The sequence below is a fragment of the Rutidosis leptorrhynchoides genome, chromosome 1 (genome assembly GCF_046630445.1).
Source record: "Rutidosis leptorrhynchoides isolate AG116_Rl617_1_P2 chromosome 1, CSIRO_AGI_Rlap_v1, whole genome shotgun sequence".
NCBI lineage: Eukaryota > Viridiplantae > Streptophyta > Magnoliopsida > Asterales > Asteraceae > Rutidosis > Rutidosis leptorrhynchoides.
Genome location: NC_092333.1, coordinates 347,432,638 through 347,458,562, shown reverse-complemented (window position 1 = coordinate 347,458,562; position 25,925 = coordinate 347,432,638). Strand labels below are relative to the sequence as shown.

Here is a 25,925-nt window from a genome sequence, read left to right as displayed (position 1 = left end):
ATTCTTGTGAGGCTTCGTCTAAGTATATTACTTTGGAGTTGAAAGATTTGGAGTAAGTTTTACAATATTATTTATTATTAACATAAATTTTTTATTCAACTTTTTACTTATTATTAACATAAATTTTTTATCGCATGCCTTTCTTTACTTAGTGGGCTTAATCTGAGCTGCACTCTATGGGCTAAATATAAGAATGATTTCTTAGCTAACATGGAAAAATTGGCAAAAATGATTGTGTGATTTTGATAATCCAATTTAGAAAGACAAAGAAGTTTGGAGGTACTGCCTTCTTTTCCTTATATTAATTGATAACTATGATAATTTAGCATTAATATTTCTTTGTCATTTCAACAACCTTTTTATTAATCTTTGATTCATAATTTATGTATTTATGTTTCAGAATCACTTACTGTTTGTACTGGTTGGACCTTTACAAATGTGCTTATAAATCTGGACTTTGAAGCTGCCAATGAACTTCGCAGGAGGTTCATTTTAGATGTTTATTTAATATCTTCCAAGATTTTTTGAGTTTTTTTATAATATAAAGTAGAATTTGGTCAACTTACATATGATCTAATATTAATTTTATAATCTATCTAAGTCTAATATGCAATTGTAAAACACACATCAACTACATATATTGAACCTTGCTTCTTATTTAGCATTACGGAGAATCATGCCGATTCTGAATTAACTGGATCTTTGGCCCCATCTTCCCAACCACCTGCTGATCCAGTTGAATCTTGGTCTAAAAACACTACTTTCGTAGACTGTATTGACTTTTAGTGAGGTTGGCTATTCTTTTTTAATTCAATTTTAATGATTTAAAAAACTATATAAACTATCACATACGTTTCATCATGACTGTTGCTCTTAAATGTACTTTTATATCCTTTCAAAAAGAAGTGAATGTCTGAAATTGCGAAATTTTGGTACCAAGCACCAAGCAGTAATGTGTTGGTAAGAATTCATTTTTTATCAATTTTAATTTATAAACTCAGCTTATTAATGTCTATATTATTTATCTCCTCTAATACTATATAATAATGTTGTTACTTAGTAAAATTAAGTACATTATTGTGCGTTATTTTAAACCTATATAACTCTTTTGTTTTTTTAGCGTCTTCCAAACGAAATGATGCTACTTCCTAGTCTACGTAGTGGTAAAGAGTCTCGTGCTTCAATTTGGCTAAACGAAAGTACAAATGGAGGTTGAAACAAGAGAAGTCGAAGAAAAAACCAAACATTTGTGTGCCTTATGGATTTACCCATTTTCGAAAAGAAAATCGCCTAAAATCTGGCCCAAAATGTTTATTCAATTACCGCTATAAATAGCGTGCTTTTTATCTATTTCATGTTTACAACAAAATAACTTAAACTTGTGTTATGAATAACTATATGAACAAATATTATCAATGTTTTGGTAATGTGTATTCTTTATACTTTGCAAATTCAAACCCACAACAGTACTTACGACAATAACCGTATAATATCGTTATTTCATATACATTTGAAAGTAATATATAATGTATTCGGATCAGTCTTCGTGCAACACACGGCGCTCATAAATCTAGTAACATAATAAATCTCAAACAAGAAAAGATAAAATGACGCAACACAAGTCATCTCAGCAAATTATATCCCAAAAGTACATAATCATCATTCAAACAAACAGTAAGCCTACAAAATTAGTACTACATACAAACAAATAGTAAGTATACACAACTAGTACTGGTGTACTACAGTACATAATTAGTAATCCCTCAATCCCATATGAATAGTACATTTTCTCTTTTAGATCAATCCCAAATTAATAGTCCACTTTGATAAATAAATAAAAATATTAATTAAAGTACTTTTATACCATTACTTTATTTATGTAAGACAAAAATGTAGGTTGAAAGTTAGTGGTAAAACATGAAAGGAGACAAAAAGGTACATGTGACGCTTACTTTTTTTTTATTTTTTAAATTGTGTGTTTTTTGTTCGGTGACTATTAAAGTGTGACCAAGGGAGTACTACATACAAACAAACAGTATTCCTACACAATTAGTACTATATACAACAAACAGTAAGCCTATACAATTAGTACTACATATCACAACTTAGTATAACGATTACATATCATTGGTTGTTTCTCGTGTATCGGTAAATCTCTATACTAGATACCACAATAGAATGTTGTATGCTTATGAGCATAGTGTAAGATGAAAAACCTTCCCTTCTTCACATGCCATTGAAAGTCTCCATAAATTTGCAGCCAAATCATTCCTTTCTGGAAGTGCAGAAACTTCTCTTCTAGTAGGTGACTCTGATGCGTACCCAAAGTCAACGACTGTGCATTCTTAGTTATGAGAAACGTCGTATTCGCATACATAGAAATTGGGTAATGGTTTTGTCGCACTCAAATTGAACGTCCTCAACTCCGATCAGAGGCAGAGCTAAAATTTTAAGTTAGAGGAGGCTCGACTTATTTATAAAGAATAACAATTAGTATTGTATGTTATAATAAAATAACATTGTCTTTCTTTTTAATTGACTTATTTTTAGAAGTGTAGTATATCAAATAAACACATTGTAAATTTCCTATGAATTTCCTTTTGTTTTTGTTTTTTATCTCCCTATTGTTCCTTTTATATCCTTTCATTTCCTTAGTAAAAAAGACTCGCAAATGTAATATATATTTTTATTTACTTTCCATTCGTTTATATTTACTCCATCCGTTTCAAATCTATAGTCCATTACTCCTAGCAGAGGTAGAGCTAAGATTTTAAGTTACGGGAGGCTCGACTTATTAAAAAAGAATAACAATTAATATTGTATGTTATAATAAAATAACATAGTCTTTCTTTCTAGCCGACTTATTTTAGAAGTAAAGTATATCAAATAAACACATTGTAAATTTCATATGCATTCCTTTTTGTTTTCTTTCATCTCCCTAATGTTCCTTTTATGTCCTTTCATTTCATTTACTCGCGAATGTAATATATTTTTAATTTACTTTCCATCTGTTTATCTATACCCCTCCGTCCCAAATCTTTAGTCCATTATTCCTTTTAGGAATGTTCAAATTAATTGTCCAGTCCAAAAAGAGATAAAAATAATGAGGTAAAGTTCTCTTATACCCATACTTTATGCATATAAGACAAAAAGATAGGTAAAAAGTACAAAACGTGAACAAAAATTAAATGTGAAATTACTTTTTCTTAAACTATGTGTTTTTGTCTGGGATCAATAGAATTGAGACGGAGGGAGTAATAAAAATTCGTTCATTAATGTAGTAGTATGCAAAAATAATAAAAACACAATTGAAAATTAATGGAAATTGCTGAAGTTAAAAACAATTAAAAGAACTATTAGAAAAAGTCAGAAATAACACCGGATTTCATTTAATATACATACACAAAAGCAAACGTAAAATCAGTTGAATATATATAACTTTCTTAATCAACATTTGACATATTTATATAATAACTGAGGTTTATTACTATATTTAATAACATATATACACAAGCAAAGCTAGAATTTCAAGTTAGAGGAAACTTATTTATTAAGAATAACAATAAATATTGTATCTTATAACAAAACAACATATTTTTCTTTCTAATCCACTTATAAGAGGTGAAGTATATCAAACAAAAACATTGTAAATTTATATTAATTTTCTTTTTGTTTTTCTTTCATCTCCCTACTGTTTCTTTTCATTTCTTTTGTTTTCTTTTCATTTCCTTTTTTTAAAAGACTAACAAATGTAATACATTTTTATTTACCTTCCTTATGTTTAATAAAACATCGTTCATAAATTTAGTACTATCTAATAAATAAATAAAAATATGTTTGAAATTCAGTGAAAATTGTCAAAGTAAAAAACAACTAAAAAAACCTTTAGAGAAAGTAGAAAAGGACATCGGGTTTTATTTTCGTCATTTGTGTATTAAGATCTAACTAATTAGTTGAATCTTTAAAACAAAATATTTTATTTAAATATAATAGGGACTTAGGGCTAATAAATATAATATAGCTTAACTAATTATAAAAATATAAAATTAAGATTACTCTATCGGGCTAATTACATTAATCTATTAAGGGTGGTTAAGATAATATTCTTGAATTAAAATACTAAAAATAAAATTTAAATAAGCGAGTTGGGGGCAGTAGAGCACCCCAAGCGACCCTACTGTCTCCACCACTAACTCTGGAGTCGCCTCAATATGACCGCTTTTTCGAAACGTATAGATAAAACTCATGTTGGCTGTGGTAGCCACAGAGTTATTGTTTAACAAGTTGAAATCTATATTTAAGTCATTGATACCTAATGATACGTGTACTCCTGCACCAGGCACTCATGTGTATCACTTGTTTGACACACACTCATCTGGTTAATCCCGCATGCAAAATAAGGCGAGTAACACAACTTTGTCTGGCGCGCACGAAAGCAATCTTCGTAGAGTGGAAATCGAGTGGATTGGTTGCCCTTCTTGTAATCACGGTTCCAAGACAATCCAACATGTTATGTTTGTGTGTGATTTGGCTTTGGAGCTTTGGAGAAGAGTGCGGTTAGAGCACTGGGTGTGGTGACGCGTCAGTTCAGTGTTAGTTCAGTGTCTTGCTGATGACTGGACGCTGACTGGACTTGTAACGACCCTGGATTTTCCAACATTTATCTATTAATAATTATTATTATTAATACTTGTGATTAAACGAATGTATGTTATTACATTTACATGTTGCCATGATTGCCCGTACTTGACTTTAAATGCCCGAAACGTCTTTGTGACACACGAAACTTACACGAATAATATTTTCACATATTATTTACATTCATGATTAGTTTTATTAATCATTTTAATTAACTATAGTTATTAGTTAGTTACATGGGCTTTAATTGGATTAATTTGTTACTTGCATGAAACTTGGGCTTGATTAATGTTAATGGACTCTTGAATGAGGACTTATAAGACCAACCTACTTCTTAATGGACTTTTTAGCCCAACCTACCATGTAAGTATTACCTTCGAACTAAACTAGATAGATTAACTAGTAAAGAATCTAGTTGCTACATACTTGCACCATGATCCCCATGAAACCACCCCATTTAACCAATCTTTTAAGCTTTTACATGTAAGTGACCATTGAACATTTTCCTTCCCCTTGTCCTTGCAAAAACCGTCGGCTCTCATTAGGATTGAGGGAGTTTTTTTTTTCAAATTCCTTATTACTTCATTCTCATTTACTCTCTCATTTACACACACACAAATTACTTGCAATATCTCTCAAACTTTTTCTCTCATTTCTCTCAAACACTTCTCTACATTCTTGTAAGCAATTTGAGCTTTTTCTTCTTTTTTCTTTGCTAAAAACCGTGGCCTAGCCACAATAACATCATCATCATTCACTTGTTAAAGTTACTTGTTTTGATTATTGTTTACTTACTAGTAGTTGTTGTTCTTTACTAGTTTAAAGAATCAAACTTACTAGTTTCATTCTTCTTTTATCTTGTATTACAAGAACACTCAAGAACATAAACTCACTAGTTTATGATTCTACCTTTATTGTTTCAAAGATTGTAAGTTCATGGTTGTAAATCATACTTGAAGTTCATGAAGTAAACTTTAAAGTTTACTTTCTAAAGATCAAGACTTAGGCTTGAATCTTTAAAGTATGCAACCCATGAACTTATTTACTTGTTTACTTAGCTTGTTTCTTTATATTATGCACTTTAAATTCATGTTTGTTGGTTAAGATTGGTCAAGTGTTACTAGTTAACTTTGATCTCATTAATCTTGAACTAAAAGTTAACTTTAAAAGTTCAAGAACATGTAAGTAAGCTTTCTTTAATTATAACTTGGTACACTTATGTTAGATCTAGACTTTTGAGTCTTGGATCTTCAAGATCAAACTAAGAACTATGTTCTACATCTTAAGATCTTGATTAGTTAGTTTATTTTCAAGTTTGAAGTTCTACATATCTTTTATAGTTCAAGTATGTGTTAGATCTAAGACTTTGATGTAACTTTGGTTCATCAAACTTCATACAACTCTTAAGTGAGTTGTGATACATGTCTTAGACCTACACTTATGTCATAATAGTCAAAACTTGGTTAATATTACTTTTACATTCCATGTATGTGTTGAATCTAAGACTTTGATGTAACTTTGGTTCATCAAAACACTTGCAACACTTAAGTGAGTTGTGCTTCATGTCTTAGACTTACACTTGGGTTATGATGGTCAAACCTTGGTGAAAATGATGCAAACACATCAACGAGTTGTATACTTGAAGCTATATGCATCAAGGATGAGAACCATGATAAGCATCGAGCACCAAGAACCACCGGAACCTACTGACCCTACTGTTCTACTGTTTTTGTGTCTGACCTGTAGGACCTGGGCTACTGTAATTATGATTTTCAGATAGCTCTGTTCGAGTAGATAACGTTTCATATAGGACTCATCTTAATCCGAGTTACGGTTTAGGATTTATGGCACTCCGATCGTCACTATGTCCATTTAACATTGTGCTAAAAAATTCTGACCTTACTCGCACTTAGACCGTCGCCACGGTCAAACGAAGACGAGTTTGCTTCTGGTATTTTTACCACAACTAAAGGACTCATATACGGAGTCATTTCCACTGGTCTCACCTTATTTCAGTAGGTATAGAGGCCGTGGTTACTGACCGAACTCAGCCTTTGTTTTAAACTCTTTTCACGAACGAAACTTACTTTACACCTTTTGTTAAATGATTAATGATGATGACCCTTAAGACCTTATTTACATACTTTTAAACCTATTCGGACAATTTACTGACTTAGTACTATTTGACTTAGGTTGAGGACTATCCGGACCTACACACTTGCTTATTTCTCGAGTCATACTTTACCGCTACTTTATCATTGTGAGTTATAGCATTCCCTTTTTACTTTAACTTATTTTGGGAACTGAGAATACATGCGCATTTTCTGTTTTACATACTAGGCACGAGTACTTAAACTTATATATGTGTGGGTTATACAACGGCAGAAACATTCCCTTTAGCTCGGTAACGTTTAGTCATTGGTTTTTGAACCGGTGAATGCGAATCTTAGATATGGATCCATAGGGTTTGACATCTCCACTCGGGCTAGTAGCGCTAGCATTTAACGAGTGTTTAATACTTCGTAAACATACGCACTTGCCAAGTGTACTTTCAGGGGGTATAAACGTTAAGTTAGTTACCAAGTGCCCACGGTTAACATATACTTTATCATACTATTTTGAAATGCTCTTTGTAGCACTGAAATCTCGTGGCCTACCTTACATACTGTTATACTTAAACTATAGCTCACCAACCTTTGTGTTGATGTTTTTAAGTATGTTTTTCTCAGGTGCTTAAGGTTATTTGCTTCCGCTATTGTGCTAGTCTTGCCGTAGACATCCGCTGCTCTAGTGTTATCACCGCATGAACTGTTTATCTTGCATTCAAACTTTAATACATTTGAAACTATGTTTTGTAACGACCTAAGGGTCACATACATTTATTCATGCTTGCTATTCGTAGAAGCATACTGTTGGTGTAAAACATTTGATGTCGATTATGACGTCATCTTTCTATCGTGAATGCAACTCCTTTTATTACAGCATATAGTACTTAACCTTGTAATGATCATGTTGTTGATGATTCGTACACGATGGTTTTGTACGGGGCATCACATTTGGTATCAGAGCATTGGTTGTAGGGAATTAGGTTGCATTAGTGAGTCTAAGACCGACCGAGTAGGATTCACTAATAGGACTAATCTACAACTTGCTAGTTTACTTGTTTCCACTGAACTTACTGCATGCTGCTGCTTACTTTTACTGCTATATGCCGTATGCTGCTGCTATATGTCTGGAGCCGGACCCTCTGCACTACCGGCACCACCCGCACCACCTGCACTGCCAGCACCGCCTGCCCCACCATCTCCCACTGTCGAGGAATTGACAAGGGAGGTGGAGATCCTCCGAGCTCGAGTTGCTGAGCTAGAGGACCAGATGGCCCATGTTATGGACATCCTTCACCCACCTTCACCCACCTTCACCGTAGGGCTTTTGTATTTAGATTTCATTATGTAATCTAGTTGTAGTTTTATGTTTCACTTATGTATTGTACGGACTTATTCAGATGTATGAAACTTATTATTATTAATGAATGAAACTTTGCGTTATTTAATTCTTGCACGATGTTCTATTTACATTACTGTACGATGATTCTGTGGTATTTGTACCTAGATGCGTTGTTTAATAACATGTGATATTTTGATTCCATGTTGGTTACAATATACTGTATTATTACTATTTGAATACTGGATTTTGACTTGAATCAAAATTTTTGTTTAGAACATCATGGCCAACGGACGATCAACATCGACACCTACCGCTACTCAGATCGAAGAGATGATTGCCGAAAGGGTAGCCGCAGCCATTGCGGAAATGCAACCCCAAGCTCCACCGCCACCGCCACCACCACCGTTTATTCAACCCGTTGAAATGGGTGTACTTACAAGGAATTCTAGAGCTGTAAAACACATAATTTCAGCGGCACTGAGGGACCGGTTGGTCTCACTAGATGGTTCGAAAAGCTAGAATCAGTATTCCGAGTTAGCAACTGTTCGGAGGACAGCAAAACCAAATTTTCTTCTTGCATGCTGTCTGACGGCGCGCTCACGTGGTGGAACACAATGGCACAGGCACAAGGCATTGATGAGGCGTATGCTACGCCATGGGAAGAATTTAAGTGTGCCATGATTGAGGAGTATTGTCTGAGAACCGAGATACAAAAGATGGAAATGGAATTCATGCAGCTAAAGGCCGTTGGGAACAACCTTGATGGTTACAATAGGAGATATTTGGAGTTAGCCCTGATGTGTCCGACAATGGTCACCCCAGAATTCAAGCGTATGGAAAGGTACTTCTGGGGACTTCCTAAGAGTATTAAGGTAAACGTCACCTCGTCCAAGCCACCAAATGTTCCCGAAGCAATGCGCATGGTGCATACTTTAATGAATCAGATTATCATCGATGAGCCGGAGAAGACTAAGTCCGAGGCGGGTAGTAGTGAGAAACGTAAATGGGATAACCACAACAACAACAACAACAACAACAACAACAGGGGAAGTACCTATGATCAAAACCCGGCGAAGCGACATGAGGGTTTTAGGGGAAACAACAACGGTGGAAACCCCAATTCGAACACCAACACGAACCCGAACTACGAGGGAACCTTACCACAATGCAAGAGGTGTTACAAACACCACACTGGGTATTGCAATGTTGTCTGTGAGAAGTGCCAACGGTCTGGGCATGTTGACAAGGACTGCAAGGTCACCACTTTGAATGGGAAGCCGAACACCGATGGACCGAAAAAGTGCTACGAATACGGGCAGACGGGCCATTTCAGAAATGCGTGCCCCAACAAAAGAAAAGAAGGCGGACCACCCCGTGGTAGAGCTTTCAACGTTAATGCAAGGGACGCCCGAGAAAACCCCGACTTGGTGACAGGTATATTCACTATCAACAATCTTTTAGCTTCTGTCTTGTTTGATACTGGTGCAGATAGAAGTTATGTATGTAGAAATTTTTGCGATAAGATTAATTGGTCGTTAGTCCCGTTGAAAGAGAGTATGTTTGTCGTGGTCGCCAACGGTAAACTTGAAAAAGTTGACCACATTAGTCGAGGAGCTATTATCAACATAGCTGGTGCAGATTTCGAAATTGATTTGATACCCATCAAATTGGGAAGTTTTGACATGATCGTCGGTATGGATTGGTTGAGCAAGATAAGGGCCGACATTATCTATGGAGATAAAGCACTTTGTATACCACAAGGAGATGGTGAGCCACTGATCATCTACGGAGAGAGATGTACCTCGAAGCTGAACCTCATTAGTTGCGTGAAAGTGCAAAAGATTATGAAGAAGGGACGTCTTGCTGTCCTAGCGCATGTGAAAACGGTAGAAACTGAGGTGAAGAGCGTGAACGATGTTCGAATTGTGAACGAATTTTCAGATGTCTTCCCTGAAGAATTGCCTGGATTGCCGCCGCCGAGAGCCGTAGAGTTTCAGATCAACTTAGTGCCAGGAGCTGCACCTGTAGCTCGCGCACCTTATAGACTCGCACCTTCCGAGATGCAAGAATTACAGAGTCAACTACAAGAACTACTTGACCGAGGATTTATCCAACCAAGCTTCTCGCCTTGGGGCGCACCTGTTTTATTTGTGAAGAAGAAAGATGGATCCTTCCGTATGTGTATCAATTACCGTGAACTCAACAAATTGACAATCAAGAATCGGTATCCTCTTCCCCGAATTGACGATCTTTTTGATCAACTACAAAGATCGAGTATCTACTCAAAGATCGATTTGCGATCCGGTTATCACCAGTTGAGGGTGAAGGAAAGTGACGTGATGAAAACTGCATTCAGAACCCGTTATGGTCATTATGAGTTTCTCGTGATGCCATTCGGTTTGACAAATGCACCTGCCGTGTTCATGGACATCATGAATCGTGTCTGCAAGCCGTACTTGGATAAGTTTGTTATCGTCTTCATAGATAATATTCTCATCTACTCTAAGAGCGAAGAAGAGCATGAGCAACACCTCTGACTAGTACTTGAACTCTTGAGACAAGAGCAACTTTACGCCAAATTCTCCAAGTGTGAATTTTGGTTGAAGGAAGTCCAGTTTCTGGGTCATGTTGTGAGCGACCAGGGTATCAAAGTTGATCCCACCAAGATTGAAGCTATCAGCAAGTGGGAGACCCCCACTACTCCGACTCATATTCACCAATTCCTAGGTCTCGCCGGTTACTACCGAAGGTTCATTGAAGGATTTTCTCTAATTGCGCGTCCTTTGACCGCGCTGACTCACAAAGGGAAGAAGTTCATTTGGGAACCCGCACACGAATCAGCATTTCAAACTTTGAAGAAGAAGTTAACCACCGCACCTATCCTATCACTTCCTGAGGGCAGTGACGAATTTGTTGTTTATTGTGATGCATCAAAGAGTGGTTTTGGTTGTGTACTGATGCAACGATCAAAAGTTATTACCTATGCCTCCCGCCAATTGAAGATTCACGAGCGGAACTACACTACTCACGATCTTGAACTTGGAGCCGTTGTCTTTGCGCTCAAATTGTGGAGACATTATTTGTATGGGACTAAGAGCACTATCTTCACCGACCACAAGAGCCTCCAGCACATCTTCGATCAGAAGCAACTAAATATGCGACAACGACGATGGATCGAGACATTGAACGACTACGATTGTGAACTTCGCTATCATCCTGGCAAGGCCAATGTTGTAGCTGATGCTTTAAGCTGAAAGGAGAGGACGGCACCTATTTGTGTTAGGGCTCTGAACATCACCATCCATTCGAACCTCAACAGCCAGATCAGAGTAGCCCAAGATGAGGCTCTCAAGGAGGAGAATATAACTCATGAACATTTGAACATACTTGTCTCTCGATTCAAGGTTAGGGAGTCTGGACTCCGATGTTATGCCGAAAGAATTTGGGTACCTCTTTATGGAGATCTACGGAACCTTATACTTGATGAAACACATAAATTAAGATATTCGATTCATCCTGGAGCGGGCAAAATGTACCACGACCTTAAGGAACAATATTGGTGGCCGAATCTTAAAAAGGACGTTGCGACTCATGTTGGTAAGTGTTTGACTTGCTCGAAGGTTAAAGCCGAGCATCAGAGACCTTCTGGTTTACTTCAACAACTGGAAATCCCACAATGGAAGTGGGAAAGGATAACGATGGATTTTATCACCAAGCTACCAAAGACGGTGGGCGGATACGATACCATCTGGGTTATCGTTGACCGCCTTACTAAATCGGCACACTTCTTAGCGATGAAGGAGACGGATACAATGGAGAGACTTGCTCAATTATACATCAAAGAGGTTGTATCTCGTCATGGTGTACCTTTATCGATCATCTCCGATCGCGATCCCCGTTTTGCTTCTAGATTTTGGCGTTCTTTACAAGAAGCCATGGGAACTCGTCTTGACATGAGTACTGCTTATCACCCACAGACCGACGGACAAAGTGAATGAACGATTCAGACCTTGGAAGACATGTTGTGTGCATGTGTTATCGATTTCGAAAAGGTCTGGCAAAGGCATTTGCCACTCGCCGAATTTTCTTACAACAACAGTTATCACTCGAGCATTAATGCTGCACCTTTTGAAGCATTGTATGGCCGCAAGTGCCGATCTCCTATTTGTTGGGCCGAAGTAGGCGAAAAGCAAATCACCGGACCCGAGGTAGTCCACGAAACAACGGAGAAGATTGCTCAGATTCAAGCTAGACTTAAGACTGCTCGTGACCGTCAAAAGAGTTATGCTGACCGTAAACGTAAAGACTTTGAATTCAACGTTGGTGACCGTGTAATGTTGAAGGTTGCACATTGGAAGGGTGTGATTCGATTTGGAAAACGCGGAAAGTTAAACCCGTGATACATTGGTCCTTTCGAAATTTTGGAAAGTGTTGGACCTGTTGCTTACCGTTTGGATCTACCAGCACAGTCGAGCTCAGTTCATCCTACCTTCCACGTGTCAAACTTGAAGAAGTGTCTTGCTGTACCTGAACTTATCATACCACTTGAGGAACTTACGATTGACGACAAACTCCACTTCGTGGAAGAGCTTGTTGAAATTATGGACCGTGAGGTCAAAACTTTGAAACGCAACAAGATTCTGATTGTACGAGTATGATGGAATGCCAAACGAGGACCTGAGTTTACTTGGGAGCGAGAGGATCAATTGATGCGGAAGTATCCTCACCTTTTCCCGACTCCTCCACCTACCTCAACTTAAAATTTCAGGACAAAATTTTCTTTAACAGGTGGGTAATGTAATGACCCTGGATTTTCCAACATTTATCTATTAATAATTATTATTATTAATACTTGTGATTAAACGAATGTATGTTATTACATTTACATGTTGCCATGATTGCCCGTACTTGACTTTAAATGCCCGAAACGTCTTTGTGACACACGAATAATATTTTCACATATTATTTACATTCATGATTAGTTTTATTAATCATTTTAATTAACTATGGTTATTAGTTAGTTACATGAGCTTTAATTGGATTAATTTGTTACTTGCATGAAACTTGGGCTTGATTAATGTTAATGGACTCTTGAATGAGGACTTATAAGCCCAACCTACTTCTTAATGGACTTTTTAGCCCAACCTACCATGTAAGTATTACCTTGGAACTAAACTAGATAGATTAACTAGTAAAGAATCTAGTTGCTACATACTTGCACCATGATCCCCATGAAACCACCCCATTTAACCAATCTTTTAAGCTTTTACATGTAAGTGACCATTGAACATTTTCCTTCCCCTTGTCCTTGCAGAAATCGTCGGCTCTCATTAGGATTGATGGAGTTTTTTTTTTCAAATTCCTTATTACTTCATTCTCATTTACTCTCTCATTTATACACACACAAATTACTTGCAATATCTCTCAAACTTTTTCTCTCATTTCTCTCAAACACTTCTCTACATTCTTGTAAGCAATTTGAGCTTTTTCTTCTTTTTTCTTTGCTAAAAACCGTGGCCTAGCCACAATAACATCATCATCATTCACTTGTTAAAGTTACTTGTTTTGATTATTGTTTACTTACTAGTAGTTGTTGTTCTTTACTAGTTTCAAGAATCAAACTTACTAGTTTCATTCTTCTTTTATCTTGTATTACAAGAACACTCAAGAACATAAACTCACTAGTTTATGATTCTACCTTTATTGTTTCAAAGATTGTAAGTTCATGGTTGTAAATCATACTTGAAGTTCATGAAGTAAACTTTAAAGTTTACTTTCTAAAGATCAAGACTTAGGCTTGAATCTTTAAAGTATGCAACCCATGAACTTATTTACTTGTTTACTTAGCTTGTTTCTTTATATTGTGTACTTTAAATTCATGTTTGTTGGTTAAGATTGGTCAAGTGTTACTAGTTAACTTTGATCTCATTAATCTTGAACTAAAAGTTAACTTTAAAAGTTCAAGAACATGTAAGTAAGCTTTCTTTAATTATAACTTGGTACACTTATGTTAGATCTAGACTTTTGAGTCTTGGATTTTCAAGATCAAACTAAGAACTATGTTCTACATCTTAAGATCTTGATTAGTTAGTTTATTTTCAAGTTTGAAGTTCTACATATCTTTTATAGTTCATGTATGTGTTAGATCTAAGACTTTGATGTAACTTTGGTTCATCAAACTTCATACAACTCTTAAGTGAGTTGTGCTACATGTCTTAGACCTACACTTGTGTCATAATAGTCAAAACTTGGTTAATATTACTTTTACATTCCATGTATGTGTTGAATCTAAGACTTTGATGTAACTTTGGTTCATCAAAACACTTGCAACACTTAAGTGAGTTGTGCTTCATGTCTTAGACTTACACTTGGGTTATGATGGTCAACCCTTGGTGAAAATGATGCAAACACATCAACGAGTTGTACACTTGAAGCTATATGCATCAAGGATGAGAACCATGATAAGCATCGAGCACCAAGAACCACCGAAACCTACTGACCCTACTGTTCTACTGTTTCTGTGTCTGATCCGTACGATCTGGGCTACTATAATTATGATTTTCAGATAGATCTGTTCGAGTAGATAACTTTTCACATAGGACTCGTCTTAATCCGAGTTACGGTTTAGGATTTATGGCCCTCCGATCGTCACTATGTCCATTTAACGTTGTGCTAAAAAATTCTGACCTACTCGCACTTAGACCGTCGCCACGGTCAAACGAAGACGAGTTTTCTTATGGGATTTTTACCACAACTAAAGGACTCATATATGGAGCCATGTCCACTGGTCTCACCTTATTTCAGTAGGTATAGAGGCCGTGGTGACTGACCGAACTCATCCTTTGTTTTAAACTCTTTTCAAGAACGAAACTTACTTTACACCTTTTGTTAAATGATGAATGATGATGACCCTTAAGACCTTATTTACATACTTTTAAACCTATTCGGACGATTTACAGACTTAGTACTATTTGACTTAGGTTGAGGACTTTCCGGACCTACACACTTGCTTATTTCCCGAGTCATACTTTACCGCTACTTTATCATTGTGAGTTATAGCATTCCCTTTTTACTTTAACTTATTTTGGGAACTGAGAATACATGCGCATTTTCTGTTTTACATACTAGGCATGAGTACTTAAACTTATATATGTGTGGGTTATACAACGGCAGAAACATTCCCTTTAGCTCGGTAACGTTTAGTCATTGGTTTTTGAACCGGTGAACGCGAATCTTAGATATGGATCCATAGTGTTTGACATCCCCACTCGGGCTAGTAGCGCTAGCATTTAACGAGTGTTTAATACTTCGTAAACATACGCACTTGCCAAGTGTACTTTCAGGGGGTATAAACGTTAAGTTAGTTACCAAGTGCCCACGGTTAACATATACTTTATCATACTGTTTTGAAGCGCTCTTTGTAGCACTGAAATCTCGTGGCCTACCTTACATACTGTTATACTTAAACTATAGCTCACCAACCTTTGTGTTGACGTTTTTAAGCATGTTTCTCTCAGGTGCTTAAGGTTATTTGCTTCCGCTGTCGTGCTAGTCTTGCCGTAGACACCCGCTGCTCTAGTGTTATCACCGCATGAACTGTTTATCTTGCATTCAAACTTTAATACATTTGAAACTATGTTTTGTAACGACCTAAGGGTCACATACATTTATTCATGCTTGCTATTCGTAGAAGCATACTGTTGGTGTAAAACATTTGATGTCGATTATGACGTCATCTTTCTATCGTGAATGCAACTCCTTTTATTACAGCATATAGTACTTAACCTTGTAATGATCCTGTTGTTGATGATTCGTACACGATGGTTTTGTACGGGGCATCACAGGACTGACACTGAAAACTGACATTGGTGAAAAAACAGGGGAATTGAGAAGAATGTCAGTTCAGTGTCTTGGAGAGAGAAGATAGGGTCCACCAATTATTTATTTATACATTTTCTTATATATTTTTAACACATTATTAAATAGAATTAATAAAAATACGAACAAATATTAAATTAAAAAATACATTATAAGTCCTAAAATACACTTTTATTAGTAAAAAAAAAATCCTAAAACGATTACAATTAAAAACCTAAAATTAAAAGTTATTAAAAAAAAAAGGTTCTAAAATTACTTATTAATCCTAAAATTACTTATTAAATCCTAAAAATTACTTATTAAAAATAATAACAATTTAACGGCCATAGCGAGTCGGAGATCCGGATTCATGCGAAGACGTATCATCATCTCGACCGTTCGAAGCCGGAAGGCTCCACACGTTCCTACAGTACAACGTGATACGTTTGTTCGTCAGTTTGGCCTTTCTGACCATTCGTTCCCACACGGCTTCGGATTGAAATTCCTTGAACAAATCCGTGTCCTCGTCACAGTACCAAACGTCGGCGGCTTCGCAATCTACCCTATCGCGTATAAAGCTTACAACGCGTTCTACATCGAAGCCGGTAACATCTAGAGCTTCGAACGATTGTGTGTTCCCGTCGTACCAATATTGGTGGTTATCGGAAAGCTCGCCGTTGTGGTGGACGTCGAGGTTGATCAAGCAACGATTGGCCATATTTTTTGTGAAGAAAAAAGAAAATTTTTTGTGTAAAATTATGAAGAAAGTAGAATATTTGTTGTGTGTGTAAATAATGAAATTGTTGGGTTATATATAGGGATGAAGAAATGATTTAAAAAAAGTATCAAAAAATAAAAAAATAAAAAAAACCAACGGCACTAACGGATATAAATTTGAAAACGGGCCCACTTACACATCCAAGAACCGAAGTCTTGGCATCGACGCCGGCATCATCGACGCTGCTCCGACGCCGGAAGGGTGTGGGGCGATGGTCGGCGGGTAAACCGACGCAATCCGACGCCTGGGTGACTGGATCCACACCTAGTGCTCTTATGTGTTGATTTATCCTTACCGATTTTTTCCGAATGGTCGGACTAGATATCTTGGTTTGAAGATGACGAGAATCGGAAGACTCGAAGGCCAGATTGTACGACATCGTTGCATCGACAGTTTGGCATTTTGGAGGTTCAGGAAAAGTTTGATTTTTCATCGTCCGATGAAGCGCAGTATTTTCTTTGATTGTATCTGTTTAGTTTCGTTTAATTGGTAGAAAAGTAAATTAGAACGATTGACGTGTTAAGCCGTTGTAATGTGATTCCCGAGTCTTTGCTAGCTCCTTGCTAGGATAGCTTGGTGGTTTTATTAATGAATTTTTCTGTTAAAAAAACATATGCCACAGCCATTATCAACAACATAGTAATTATTACAAATGAACATACATAAATATACATTATACATACAAAAATTTATTCCAGAAACCAAAAAAACAAAAAAAAACAAAAATAAATACTTGCATCATCCTCGTATATATAAAATAAAAAATCCCGCCTCTTCTCAGACACCAACTTACAATTACAAAGCTATAACACCACATAAATAAATATATAAATAAAGAAGTCCACAACAATAACAATATATTCATGCCAGTAGCTTAATGGTGCATGTGAAATCTCCTTTTATAAGCATTTTACACGGCCGTTGACTTTGGATTGGTTTTCTTAATCGGCTTTTTAGTAGCTGCTGCTGCTGCTGCTGCTGCAGTTCTTTCAGCAATTCTCTTTTGTCTTTCTGCAGCCAATTCTTCCACCCTCTTTCGAATCTCATCTTCCTGTTTCAACAAAACACTAAGTTTCTATATACACTCAACAACTCAAAAGTATAACATGAAAATATCTTTATACCAATGCCAAATATACCTTTTGCATTGATATACACCACATCATGAATAATATCGTGATCTATGACATTCCAAGTCAAATTTGCCATTGATAAATAATAAAAAATGCTACTTATGTGTTTAAGTTATTTATTCACACAGATTTTTCATAATATATGGTACTCCCTCCGTCTCAATTTTTTATTTTATTTTGAAAAGCAAGTATTTGAAATCACCGACATAGTATGCTTTGACTTTTTTTCCTAATTTTGATTTTAAAAAACATTTTTTGGTGTTATATAATAATAGTTGATTGATGAAAGCTATACCAAATGAAAGCACATATATAAAACCTAATTTATTGATATAAATTTCATCAACTATTATATAACACAAAACAAAGTTATTTAAAGTCAAAGTTAACAAAAAAATAAACTGAGACGGATGGAGTATGTTAATTACAGTAATTTTAATATTTGAAAGCACTATATTTGAAAGTCAAAGTCAAAGCATTTCATACCTGTTCTCTTTTGCTCTTGTGAACGACTGGCCGACTAACGAACGGTAACCTCTTGTCAGTTGGTAGAGATCTCGACAACGGTCGAGGTTTCGCCACCTTCTTCGTTTTAGGTTTAACCGGAGACTCTTCGTTTTGATCTTTTGTCTCAACAGGAGCTGGCTTCGGTTCAACCTTTTTGAACTGAGCCTCACTCCCATAATCCATTTCCGGGGTCCACGATGACCTAACCGGCAGCTCCACCCCAGAATCACGTGACACCATCAAATAAAGATCATCCGGCTCATAAAACCCGGATTTTGCCACGTCATCAGCATCAGGCTTTTTCACACTCTCAACCATACTAACAACATCCGTTGATCGCCACTCGGATTCATACGGGACAATCGTTTGCGGTTGTACCATAAATGAATCATCAACTGGTACACTTTTTTTGTTTGTTTCGGATGAAAATACGTCACCTTTCATTGTGACGTAGTCATCACTGAATGTTGACTTACTAGTTTGACTTTCTGACTTTTTGACCATAAACCAATCTTCTTCCCTTTTGTTTCTGATCATCGCAGACTCCGATCCCAGATCCCGTAAATTGGTCGTTGCGTTCGTTCCATCTCCGTATCTGTGCGACATGATGATGTCAGCATCAGAAGAATCCCTTCCCCTCATCCTGAAAGTCTCACCGTTTTCAAAATCTTGAGAGTTGACTTTTCTCGATTCGTTGACTCCATTTCTATCGGGAACAGCAAACAAGTCGTTAATTCTAGTTTTCGGTTGATTCTTGACATAACTTTCAGATCCCAAGTCCATCGCACCGTTTCTGGTTTCATAACGTTCATCTTCATCATCATCTTTCAATAGCAGATTTTGAAACGCACCCCAATTATCATTATTCGTTTTCCCCGATGATTCATCATCCAAGTCCACCCCTTTTTTCTTCTTTTCATGTGATTTTGATGACTTGTTATGATGTTTCACCAAAGATTCAAGAACACCGTCAACTTCATCTTCATCCGAATTATCACTACCACCTTCAGAATTCTTTCTATTCGAAGTAATATAATTTATGTTTCGAATAACAACCGTTTTCGAAGACTTTTTTTTGTTCTTTTTAGTTGACTTTTCACGTTTCGAGATGGTCCCGTTATCACTAACGGAATCAGACTCGTTATCTTCGTTGCTATCTTCTTCTTCTTCGTCTGAGGATTCAGGTAACGGAGATTTCGACTTCTTTTTTGATGATGATCTATGGTGTCGTCCGTGACTAGAATCGTCCGAATTTGCGGGCCAATTCATATGAGCTGGATAATATTGAGGCATACCAGGGTATGGATAAGGATAACGTGGACCTTGTGGGCCCGGAAAATTATACATATATGGAGGCATCTGGTTTGGCCAGATCATCTGCATCGGTACATTTGAAGGAGTAGATGGTACCTGATCTGTATTAACTGCATCAAAGATCTATATAAGAAACATTGTGTGTGATCAAATAAGTACTAATTTAAATGAAATTATTTCAGTAGCATCTTTTAAATAACCATTTAAGGGAATATTATATTATTTCGCATGTAATCCAATATTTCGGATGTAAATTATACAAGGTTGTAAAATTCTCTAGTTGGGGACTAGTCGGTTGGGACCTTGTAAAGACTAAACGGCCAAGGCAGAGACTAGTCAGGACAAGTCGGACGTTGACTAAATTTGACAGATTTAGACTTTGACTTTATTTGACCTACTTTGACTGAATTTGAGTAGTTTTCACTTTGACTTTATTTGACCTATGTTGACTAGATTTGACTTTGACTTTATTTGGCCTACTTTGACTGAATTTGACCTAATAAATCCGACTTTGGCGGACTAAATTGGACTTTTGGAAACTTTTACCGAATCAATCAGCCAGGTCGGAGACTAGTCGGACGACTTCAAAATCCCGAATAATCGGGGGACTTTTACAACCATAAAATCATACCTTTCTTAATGACTCATAATCTAGTAAAATGGCCTGGAAAATCTATTGGGGTGATGAAATGAAAGCATATTATAACATATGTTTGTCACCTTCGGGATCATTAAGCTCGTTGTTTAACGTCGAAGCGTTACTTTCGGTTGTGATGAGCAACCCCGATGTACCGGTGTAAGCTAGTTCTGAAGGGGGATAGGCTGCCATTGCCGCTAATTCATCCATCCATAAACCATCATTGTGCTTCTTCTTGCATAAATCTTGAAATTCTATACATGCTTGCCTTTAACAAATAAGAATTATAAAAATTATTATAAATTGAGATTCAAATATTATTGATTTAAGAACTCCTTAACGTTTGAAAAATGTTTAGAATTGAAGACAATATCGAGCTTGCAATTAGATGATGTTAGAAGTTTCTTTGTTTAGATCCCATATTGAATACCTTAAACGTGAGGCACCAAAAGCGTCAGCAAACGCAACGAGATCGTTCATGTTTTCTGTTTCAAATCCAGCTACAAGTGCACGTGCATAAGCCATCGCTTGTTCTTTTCGAAGCATTGCTTTCCGTGTCTCCAATAACCGTTGAAGTTGAATTCTGGTAACACACAATTCTCAAATGTTAACTTTCAGTTATATAGATATTATTATTACAAAATCTTGATATAAAAGGGAAATTAAATTACTTGGAGTTTTCTTCTTGTACATTATCACCATCTTCTCCAGCCTTGTTCTGGAACAGAAGTAATTAATTGGTACACATGAACATTAACAACCTTTGTTTCAAAAACAGAGATACAGTTGACTTTTAAGGTCAAACAAATCAATTAAGGATATTATATATTTATATCTAAAGCATTTGCAAGTTATGTGCAAGAAGTACCTTAGACAGATCAGCAGACTTTTTGGTGCTTCCATCAGATGATAAACTTCCTGTTAACAAATTAAAAACAAGGTGAAGTTAATTAACATCAGAAGTATTTTTAGGTGTTGACTTTTGAATTTCAAGTAAATATATATACCTTCACCGGGATGTTCTTCATTATCAGTGCTATGAACAGAATTCTCAATTTGTGAAATTTCTTTTTCTAGTCTTAAAAACCTCTCAAGAACTTCGGGCGAGTTTATGAAGCGCACTAGCCTACAAAAGTCAACCAATGAGTTCAGATTCAAACAATTACCATTATTATGTGATACAAAAGTCAACCAATGAGTTCAGATTCAAACAATTACAATATTATAATTACAATATTATGTGATACAATGACTTCTCATAACTAGGGTAATTTAGATTTAGATAGATATATTATTAATTAAAATTAGTAGTCAAAATACACGTAAAAACATTTGCCAAGTCTCATATTACTAAATTAATACGGTGAATGCTAAACGTAGCCCTTGGGGCTAGGTTTAAGCATACCATATATAACTTAATTCTATATTTAAAACTTAAAATTATTATGAATAAACACTAATACCAAAATCAGATAAGGAAAATCTGTATTAATTAAAAGGATTATTTATACTTTGTAGTTAATTCAACAAAGTTTTATAAAGTTAAATGCAGTAATCTTAAACATAACCCTCTATATTTAACATTCTCCAATACAATTTATTTTCTTTCCTTTTTAAGTTTTTGATAAAATAATATATAATACTTAGCAAGATTGTTAGCAGAAAAGGAATCTCCCAGCACAGTGACCTTTGCTTTCCAATTAGGCAAGCAATGAGAATAATTTAATCAACAAATGATGCCTTGTTCGTAAAGGTCTTTCGGTCTAATGGACCACTTGATTCTTATATATATACGTCTAAGCCATAATACATTTTGCCCATATCTCGTATTGGTATAAAGGGACCACGGTGCACCACGGTTCCCCTGCTTTTTGCAAACGAGTTGTTCACATGATGTAGAACTCGCTAAGCATCCTTCTTTAACAATGTTTGTTGGGACTTAATATCATAAGGACAACTTTTTATTTTAATAACATGAGTGATGTGACATTTTATCTATATATCAAATCGATATAATGATGAAAGGATAGGACAACAAACTGATAACAAAGTCATACCTTTGGAATGTGGATTTTGTAAACCAATAAACATTAGTGTTGGGTGGACGAAGAGTGATCGAATAACCACCTTTCGAAATCTGATCTTTAAAGAATTTCAAGTGAGATATGAAAGGTTCCACCAATCCAGATGCTAATTTCTCTTTGTTGTTTCCAGAAAAAAGCAAAAGATCACATCTTCAAGATGTTCCGACAACAAAAAAAGATAAACGTTAGCACAAACAGAATTATAATCGACAATTTCCATAAACAGACAAGGCAAAATCTTTAAGCCACAAGTCTATTTAAATGCCACAAGTCAACAAGATCCTGTTGTTTAGTGCTCTGTTTACATTTTCACACCAACGTATATATTATAATATAATTATTAGAGTTTTGAATATTACTCAATATTTATACAAAAGTAAGTTAAAACAAAAAAGGTATTACCAATTAGATCCACTATGTAAGCATTGTAACATGTAAATTGTAAAATTAAGAATTCAACAACCAATTTAGCAAATTGAATCAGACATAAAAAAAAGTTAAATCTTATGGCAATTTTGGCACAAGCTACAATAACCCAGATCAGCATAACCGAAACTCAACAGAAGAATCGAACAATTTCAGAATTAGGACAAAATCGAAGCAACTGAACTCACTATTTGAAATCAAACTCAATACGCATAAGAATCTAGAGAAACCCTACACCTATTGGTTCATACAAACACAAAGCTATACTCTGATCTCAATTCATTTCATGAATAAAATCAGATACACATAACAGAAAAAAGGATACAGCTTTTTCCAAATTTCAACAAGATTAAAGAAACCCCAATTCTGATTTCCAACACAAAGGACAAATCTTTTCAAGTATTATAACAAGAACAGAGAAACCCAACTCATAGCAACTGAAATCCAATCAAAAGTTCAGATATTTTCAAGAATCTCATAATAACTGAAATCCAACTAAAAAGTCAAACCTTTTAACAATTTAACCAAAATTAAAGAAATCCCAACTCAAAACAGCTTCAATTAAACAAAAAGCAAACAAAAATCAATACAGAAACATAACAAGATCAATAAGGAGGCTACCTTGTTCTAGTTGGGGTAAGTTGAAACAGAGCATATTCAAGATGGGTAAGAGGATCCATATTGCAAAAAACAAAAAGACACAAAGAGATGTAAAGAATGAAGGTGGAAAATAAGGAGAATAAGTGTTGTTCAGTTCATGATGTTGTGGTACTGGAACATGGGGATCATGCACAGATCTGCAAGAAAGATAGGGAAAGATAGTGAGTGAGCCAGCAAGAAATGATGAGATATTCCTGTCTTCACATGGATTGGATTGAGAGTGAGATTGAAGGTTTTACAAACAATGTGGGGTCACAACTCAACCACAATGTCCCCACCTCTCGTGATGCTAATATTATTATTATTATTAATTATTATTATTATTAATATTATTATTATTATTATTATTATTATTATTGGGGAATAAAAATAATACAACCATGGTTTTTTATTGTAACAAATGTTGGATTAAATTACTTATTTAGTTCTTTCGGTTCACGCTGTTTCAGGTTAACAAGCTTTGATATATTGGCGACTTGACTGCCGCTTAGAGCCTAAATTGAACTCCAGGCACGACGTAAAACCTATGAAAATTTGATTCTACCATTTTCATGGCATCTCTGTTTATTTTATTTTTTATTGTATTATTACTATTTTTTATCTATTTATTTCATGCTTATTTTTTTTTCCTATCTTTTTGGCCAGAGGTCCCTTTGAAAGCAATCTCTCTACCCGTCGAATAGAGAGATGGATGACTTTCTTCGCTCTTGTGAGTGTTTAACTCGGGGTGGAGAAATGTTTCTCTTTATTCTAGGATAGAGGAAGGATTGTCTACATCCCACCTCCCCCATACCCCACTCATATGTGATTGGGTATTGTTGTTGTTGTTGTTGCTGTTTCAGGTTAATTGTTACCGTTGGATGTATTATACGAGTATTATACTAATTCTTTTGTGAACGCCAGAATAGTACGTATAGTATTATTATATACTCCGACGTATTATACAAATTATAACATTTAAATTTAATTGACTAGTAAAAATATAGAAAAGAATTGCATCGTTGAATATTTAACTTCCAGGGATCATGAATCATGAATGAATATATAAGTGAAAGTCCTAAGAATTGTACTCGATACATATGCATCGTGCTAAGATATTTCCACACATCACTTTTTAATACATACACTTTTATTTTATAAATTTACAGTTATATGCATAATTAATTTAAAAGGTTGAACTTATATTATTATTATAAGTATAATTAAGAGTATAATTGATTTATAATTAGGTGTACATGAATAAAAAATAATGTGTGAGGATCAACTCCCTAAATGATATATATATATATATATATATATATATATATATATATATATATATATATATATATATATATATATATATATATAGTGGTAGGATCAAGAGGGAAGTAACCAATCGGGGGGAAGCAAAATTTTTTAATTTTTTTTTCGTTTTTTGAAAAAACTTTGTTCACGAACATTATAGATTGGATGAAAATAAGAACATTTAGAAAAGACACTTCGTGATGAATGTTATTATTTTGGCGGGAAAACGCTCGAAGAAGTAATATATAACAATTATCGTGTTTTTCGAGCGTATGTTGAGGTTTTAGACATTATGGTTTAGATATTAGGGTTTATAGGGTTTAGATATTAGGGTTTAGAAATTTAGGGTTTAGGGTTTAGATTTACAGTTTAGATTTAGGGTTTAGATTGAGTTTTTAACACAAACGGTTTAGAGTTTAGGGTTTAGGGTTTAGGGTTTAGGGTTTGGTGTTATTTTTGTTATTTTTGTCGAACAATATTATCTTGAGTGTTATTTTAGGGTTTGGGATTTAGGATTTAGGGTTTAGAGTTTAGATTTGTTAATATTGATTGACAAAAATAACACCAAACCCTAAACCCTAAACCCTAAACTCTAAACCGTTCGTGTTAAAAACTCAATCTAAATCCTAAATCTAAACCCTAAACCCTAAATTTCTAAACCTTAATATCTAAACCCTATAAACCCTAATATCTAAACCCTAATATCTAAACCCCAATAGCTAAAACCTCAACATACGCTCGAAAAACACGATAATTATTATATATTACTTCTTCGAGCGTTTTCCCGCCAAAATAAAAACAATAATCACAAAGTGTCTCTACTAAATGTTCATATTTTCATCCCATCTATAATGTTCGTGAACAAAGTTTTTTCAAAAAACGAAAAAAAAAAAATTGCTTCCCCCCGCTTCCCCCCGATTGGTTACTTCCCCCTATATATAGTGGTAGGATCAAGGGGGAAGTAACCAATCGGGGGGAAGCAATTTTTTTTTCGTTTTTTGGAATTTTTTTCCGGCATCAAGATCACACGAAAATATGAACATTTAGAAAAGACACTTCGTGATGAATGTTATTATTTATGCGGGAAAACGATCGACAAAAATAACATTCAAGATAATATTGTTCGTGAAGAATGTGAACGTTTTTTTTCACGTTTT

At 35.3% G+C, this 25,925-nt stretch overlaps 1 protein-coding gene across 1 annotated transcript; it reads right to left on the bottom strand.

Moving 5' to 3' along the window:
* Positions 1 to 17,345: 17,345 nt before the first annotated feature.
* Positions 17,346 to 23,671, bottom strand: LOC139870559 (COP1-interacting protein 7-like). Its single transcript, XM_071858344.1, has 9 exons — positions 23,443 to 23,671; positions 22,369 to 22,545; positions 21,319 to 21,437; positions 21,180 to 21,229; positions 20,983 to 21,029; positions 20,742 to 20,894; positions 20,395 to 20,579; positions 18,340 to 19,784; positions 17,346 to 17,771 (listed from the first exon to the last, which is right to left on the bottom strand). The coding sequence occupies exons 1-9, from the start codon at positions 23,499 to 23,501 to the stop codon at positions 17,631 to 17,633; spliced, it is 2,376 nt and encodes a 791-aa protein (XP_071714445.1). The 5' UTR covers positions 23,502 to 23,671; the 3' UTR covers positions 17,346 to 17,630.
* Positions 23,672 to 25,925: the final 2,254 nt, after the last annotated feature.